The 5837-nt window shown below is 40.7% G+C and overlaps 1 protein-coding gene across 1 annotated transcript; it reads left to right on the top strand.

Moving 5' to 3' along the window:
* Positions 1-1112: 1112 nt before the first annotated feature.
* Positions 1113-2817, top strand: LOC112192232 (probable indole-3-pyruvate monooxygenase YUCCA10). Its single transcript, XM_024331880.1, has 4 exons — positions 1113-1724; positions 1983-2216; positions 2389-2511; positions 2632-2817. The coding sequence occupies exons 1-4, from the start codon at positions 1113-1115 to the stop codon at positions 2815-2817; spliced, it is 1155 nt and encodes a 384-aa protein (XP_024187648.1).
* Positions 2818-5837: the final 3020 nt, after the last annotated feature.

The following is a 5837-nucleotide window of genomic DNA, read 5'->3' as shown; positions in this document are numbered from 1 at the left end:
TAATTTTCATAGTCCATATAAATATTTTAGTTTTTTCGATGGCTCCTCAATCTTATATACAATACAAACCCCCTCTAACTGGAAACAAGGAAGATCAAATTCTCATATGAATGTTTGAAATATTAATCCAGTCTGGCCTTCAAAGAAAAAGAAAACCAGAAACCTAAATTAATCAAAGATGGTTTCTTCTTCAGTGATATGATCATCTAATCATTTGATGTGACTAGCAAATATTAATTATGTGATAAGTTGCAAGCTAACAACCAACCTTGAAATAAAGGGAGTGAAGAAGAAGAAGAGATGGACAAGGAAGAAGCGACAAAGGGCAATTTTTTTTCCTTCTTTTAACGAAGAACAGTTTTGTATTTTTTTTTTTTTATTTCTCTAAAGATGCGTTGGTTTTTGGGGGGATAGTTGAAAAGATGAAAAAGCCCCTCACGTGCTAACCAAATTAACGGAAAATTGGATGGAAAGTCCAAAAAATAACGATAGGGTGTAAATTGGCAACAATTAGAAAAGTAAGGGTTTAGATAATCAAAATTGAAATGTCATGGGGTAAATCAGCAACCATGGAAAAAGTGAGGGAGTAATTTGGCTATTTTGCCTTTAAAATACAAAAAAAATCTTGTAAACTCTTAAATGAATACATCCTCCTTAGATTAAACTCTTAAATGAATACATCCTCCTTAGATTCATTTTGTGTGATATTGTGTTGCTTTGTTAACAAATTTAGCATTTTTATTGTGTGATATTGTGTTGCTTTGTTAACAAATTTAGCATTTTTATCAGATATGTATATCCATCTTTGTAGAATCACTCTACTTTATTTGGTAAAAAAGTGAAAGAAAATCTACCTATGACACAAATGTCACCTATTCATTGGCAATACAATTAATATGAAATCTTCCCACACAGATTGTTACCTAACTTATTTGGGAATCAAAATCCCCCAAGACAAGCACATCAACTATTCGTACTTGCCAAATGTGCATCTGTATGTTCAAGTCAACATTGTCCTGGAGTAGGAATTAGCAGTATATAAACATGTAAGCAAAGGCAAATCTTCGCATATCAGTTTGTCAGTCTTTTCTGCTACACTTTTGTTATCTAGAATGGAGGAAGTAGAGGTAGTCATAGTAGGTGCAGGTCCTGCTGGTCTAGCAACCTCTGCATGTCTTAACCGCCTCAATATCTCAAATGCCATACTCGAAAGGGAAGATTGCTATGCTTCTCTTTGGAAGAGTAGGACATATGATCGTTTGAAGCTTCACTTAGCAAAGCAATTTTGTGAACTACCCTATATGCCCTTTCCTAAAAATGCACCCACATATATTCCTAGGAGAGAGTTTGTTCAATACCTAGATACTTACGTATCCACCTTCAACATAAACCCTATGTACCACAGAAGTGTGGAGACTGCTTTTTACAATGAGAATGTAGAAAAATGGTATGTCGTAGTCAACAACACACGATTAGGTGTAAAAGAAACATATTATGGGAAGTTTCTTGTGGTAGCAAGTGGTGAAAATGGTGAAGGCTATGTTCCTGAAACAAAAGGTTTGGATACCTTTAACGGCGAATACATTCATTCGAGCAAGTATGAAAATGGCATGAAGTACCGTGGGAAAGATGTTTTGGTTGTCGGATCAGGAAATTCGGGAATGGAAATTGCCTACGACTTATCTAATTACGGCGCAAATACTTTCATTGTTGTTCGTAGCCCAGTAAAGTTTCTCTCTGCCTACTATAACAAATGAAAGTCATCTAGAATTAATAAATCGTTACGTCTTATAGATTCACTAAATTGTATTAGACCTCTAAAGTGGGAGCAGAATGTATGTGGAGTTTATAACCTAAATTTGATAAAAGACAACAAAATAAACCGGACTAAAAAACTCAGATTTTACATTTGTCTTCATATATATCCTTACCTTCTTCATCTTTTCTAGATCGATCTTAACCAACTTCGATATAAATTACAGGTACATGTTCTTACCAAAGAAATTGTGTTCTTTGGAATGGTTTTATCCAAATATCTTCCGGTTAAAGTTATCGATGGCATTGTCCTGATCTTAGGGAAATTGAAATTTGGAAATTTATCGAAGTATGGAATTCATAAACCAACAATAGGGCCATTTTATCTCAAGGAACACGAGGGTCAAGCCCCCATCATCGATGTTGGGACCATTGAAAAGATCAAGAGTGACGAAATCAAGGTACACATAGAGAAATATATATGCATCCATAACTTAAATCTCTCTATATTTTCTTCACTACAATTTCTACATCGATCAACTGCATTAATTTTCTTCAAAACCAATAAATAAAATGGTAGATTTCTTTCTTATTTGTTGGTGATGATGATAACCATGAAATTTTCATGATTAGGTTTTGCCTTCCATAACAAGCATAGAAGGAAATGAAATCCGATTTGAAAATGGCTACCTTAAAAGTTATGATGCTATAATATTTGCTACAGGCTATAAAAGCACTGTGCTAAAGTGGCTCAAGGTATGTATTAATAATGACCTATGCTGCCTCTTTTTCAATACTTGAATTTCTTTTTATCTTTTATGAGTAGTTTTATAAAATAGAGTTCTCATATGTATTTGTTTTACTGATCCTTTATAGGATGACAATCATCTCTTTAATGACAATGGAATGCCGAATAAAAGTTTTCCGAACCACTGGAAGTCAGAAAATGGTCTTTACTGTGCTGGTTTCTCAAGGCGTGGACTATTTGGAATTTCGCATGATGCACTAAAAATAACAAATGATATCAATTTCTCTCTTGGTCGGAACAAAAAGGGGATTTGATCATTCAGAAGATTAACCTATTGGAGCTAGGAATGGTGAATCGAAGCCTAATAGAATTAGCAAATTACATATGGTTTGCCCTTGATCGATGTTGCCACCTTTAGAGATATCAAACCCAAGAGGGTCAGAATAAATATGCAAACCCAATAAGGAATGTTCAATTTTATATAACAATTATACAAGCAAACTTTTAGGTTTCCAAAACAAATAATCTTTTGCAAACTAAATATATTAAATTTGGTGGCTTTAGGCCTCGTTTGGTTCGCGAAAAGAAAAATAATTTCTTTGTCTTTCCTATGGGAAGGAAAATGAAATTTTCGAAGAACTTTCCATTCCGATGTTTGGTAACACAAGAAAAGATATCCGGAAAGTTGTTATTTAAAAAATTTGTAATTAATGCAATAAAATAATGTGTTGTATTTATTAAATAAGGGGGAAAGTGATTCCTTTGGAGTATGGAATGAACCATTTCCCCCCTATTCCTTTGCTTCAGGAAAGTATTTCATTTCCCTTTTGCATCCCAAACGCAAGAAATGAACAACTTTACTTTTCCGATACCTACTTTCCGCGAACTAAACGAGGCCTAATTGCCACCGTATTCTAGTTTTTGCTCATCTCTTACCCTACTTTCTCAATATACCTTTCTTCTTCTCTTTTTTTAATAAGAATATTTGATCATCTAACCCAATGACTATACCTAAAATATCCTCATCAATATAAGATGCAAAATCCAAAGTTCATGTACTTACATACTTACATAGGCATTTGCAAGCATAATTAGCTATAATGAGCCACGCTCATGCTACCACCAGCGGCATTGACTCCCGCCAAAGGAGTGACCTACGGGAACACAGCCAAGCAGGCTACCGCCTGAGCCCTCGGCTTGCCCCCAGATCACCTCTGACGCGCCGTGCCAAGACAGCATCAGAAGCTCCAGAAGTTGGGGACTGAAGCATATCAGTCCCACATCGAAAACATGAAGAAGATCAGCTCCTTCCTCACCTATAAAAGGTTCTCTTTTCTCTCCTCATTAATTACGCATTTTAATACCTACCTACTGTTACTTTGTCAACATAAATTCATTGACTAACTTAGGCATCAGAGAAGAGAAGACCGCCCAACGCGGTCTCCCTCTGACACCCTCTGTATTTCACTTGACAGGTAGCAGAAGCTCTGAGAATATCATAGGTAACGGTCCGCTCATCGGACCAGCGTTAACAAGGGTTTAGCTACCGCTGAACTTTAAACATTAACATTGGCGCCGTCTATGAGAATCCTTGAACAAAAGGCCATCCCACCACATCCACCATGACTAACGGTAGCGGGGGAAACACTAAGGAGCAGGCAGATCAGTCCGCCAACCCCTATCCCACCAACCCAATGATCAACGTCAATCCAGCAGTTAACGTTAACCGTGCACTATTCGGCACGCCGGTCAACCCCAGCTGTGAACCCCAGGCTAGTTTGCAGGTCCCACCAACCCAAACTACAGTGGAGGCTCAACCGAGCGGCAGCCGCCCTCCGGTGCAGGACCTCGCCGCTATGTATGAGCTGGTACTAGCGGACCTTCACAAAGCAAATAGAGAACGCGAACAGGAGCGTAGAGAAAGTCCGAGGCCCAAAAGCAAGTGGCCACACTGATGTCAAGATTTGCCGAGCTTAAGATGGCGTTGAAGGCAAACGCCAACCTAGCGCAGAGCGAGCAATTGCCGAGCACCAGGCGCAGTCAACCCAACACCGGCGAGTTGGTACTCGGACCAATCATACAGATGCAGGTACCGCTGAACCCACCGGAGCTACGGGGAATGGGACCACCACCTCCGCCCTGGCTAATGTTGGAACAGGAGGTGGAGTCACAACCGCACACCAGCCGCTCGACAATCAGGGCTAGAACCGAGGGTAATATACCTATCCCCAGGCGAGAGGTGGTTCAGCAGAACATCCAGGCTGGACCCGATGGAGACAAAACTGCCCTAATACTGGAGCGGATGCAACAACTAGAGCAAAGGCTAATCCGGGCTGAGGCAGGCTCCCCAACACTAATACCAAATCCACTCTTTGCGTCCAGACCAGGACCGTTCACTGCTAGGATCCTGCATGCCATCCATCCGGCGCACGCAAAGACACCAAAGATGTCACAGTACAGCGGCATGACTGACCCCTTTGTCCATATGGACACCTTCAAAAAAGTCACCAATAACAAGGGATTCGATGACGCCACCCTCTGCCACTGGTTCAGAGAAACGCTGGATAGTGAGGCAATGAGTTGGTTTTTTGAGTGTCCGCCTGGGTCTATTGACTCATTCCATGTACTATCAAATGTTTTCCTCTCTCGGTTCATCCTGTTGGCGGTCGGACACCATAGTAGAACGCAGCTATTCAGCCTCAAGCAATGGGCGGAGGAAAAGTTGAAGGCATTTGTCACCAGATGGAGAGCGGCAACTTCCCAATGCCGCTATCTTGATAAGACAATGGCGCTGGCAGCTTTCAAGCAGGGACTTCTCAAGGGGCCATTTCTCTATCACCTCAATTACAATCATCCAAACGCTGATTACGATCATGTCATGAGCGAGGCTGTCATCGATGCACAGGCAGAATTCATCACTGTTTCTGGTGGCTTTCTCCGGGTACCTCACACAGAATGCTATACCGCCTGGGGTACCGATCCAACTCCTAAATCCTATATCAAGAACACAACGTTAGAGGGGTAAACCGTACCAAACGGTTTACACCTCTCCGACGCCTGAGTGAGAAACTAATAGATGTGTATCAAGTAAATAGTGGAAAAAGGAGTTATTACCCGTAAAAGGTGGTTGTGCTAATGTCTTTATACTCGAGCATGGGAAAGGAGTCTCTCCTATATTCGATGTGGGACACAGGTTGTTCTTCTGATGCCATATCAGCCCTCTTATTGTGTAAATAGATGGGCTGTGCTGGCCTTGCCCCGGGCCCTGGGTGCCCGGGGTGGCATCCCACATGAGCCCCGCCATGGGTCGTGAACCCGGCCCATGGCATAGTAC

The sequence above is a fragment of the Rosa chinensis genome, chromosome 3, assembly GCF_002994745.2.
Source record: "Rosa chinensis cultivar Old Blush chromosome 3, RchiOBHm-V2, whole genome shotgun sequence".
Lineage (NCBI taxonomy): Eukaryota > Viridiplantae > Streptophyta > Magnoliopsida > Rosales > Rosaceae > Rosa > Rosa chinensis.
Note: the sequence above shows the minus strand (reverse complement) of the source record. Positions and strands in the feature narration are given on the sequence as shown.

Excerpts from the sequence above, each read along its gene's own strand:
- LOC112192232 (XM_024331880.1), top strand. The coding sequence starts at position 1,113 with ATGGAGGAAGTAGAGGTAGTCATAGTAGGTGCAGGTCCTGCTGGTCTA. Across the intron at positions 2,217-2,388 it reads TCAAGAGTGACGAAATCAAG|GTTTTGCCTTCCATAACAAG; the intron begins GTACACATAGAG and ends TTTCATGATTAG. Across the intron at positions 2,512-2,631 it reads CTGTGCTAAAGTGGCTCAAG|GATGACAATCATCTCTTTAA; the intron begins GTATGTATTAAT and ends GATCCTTTATAG.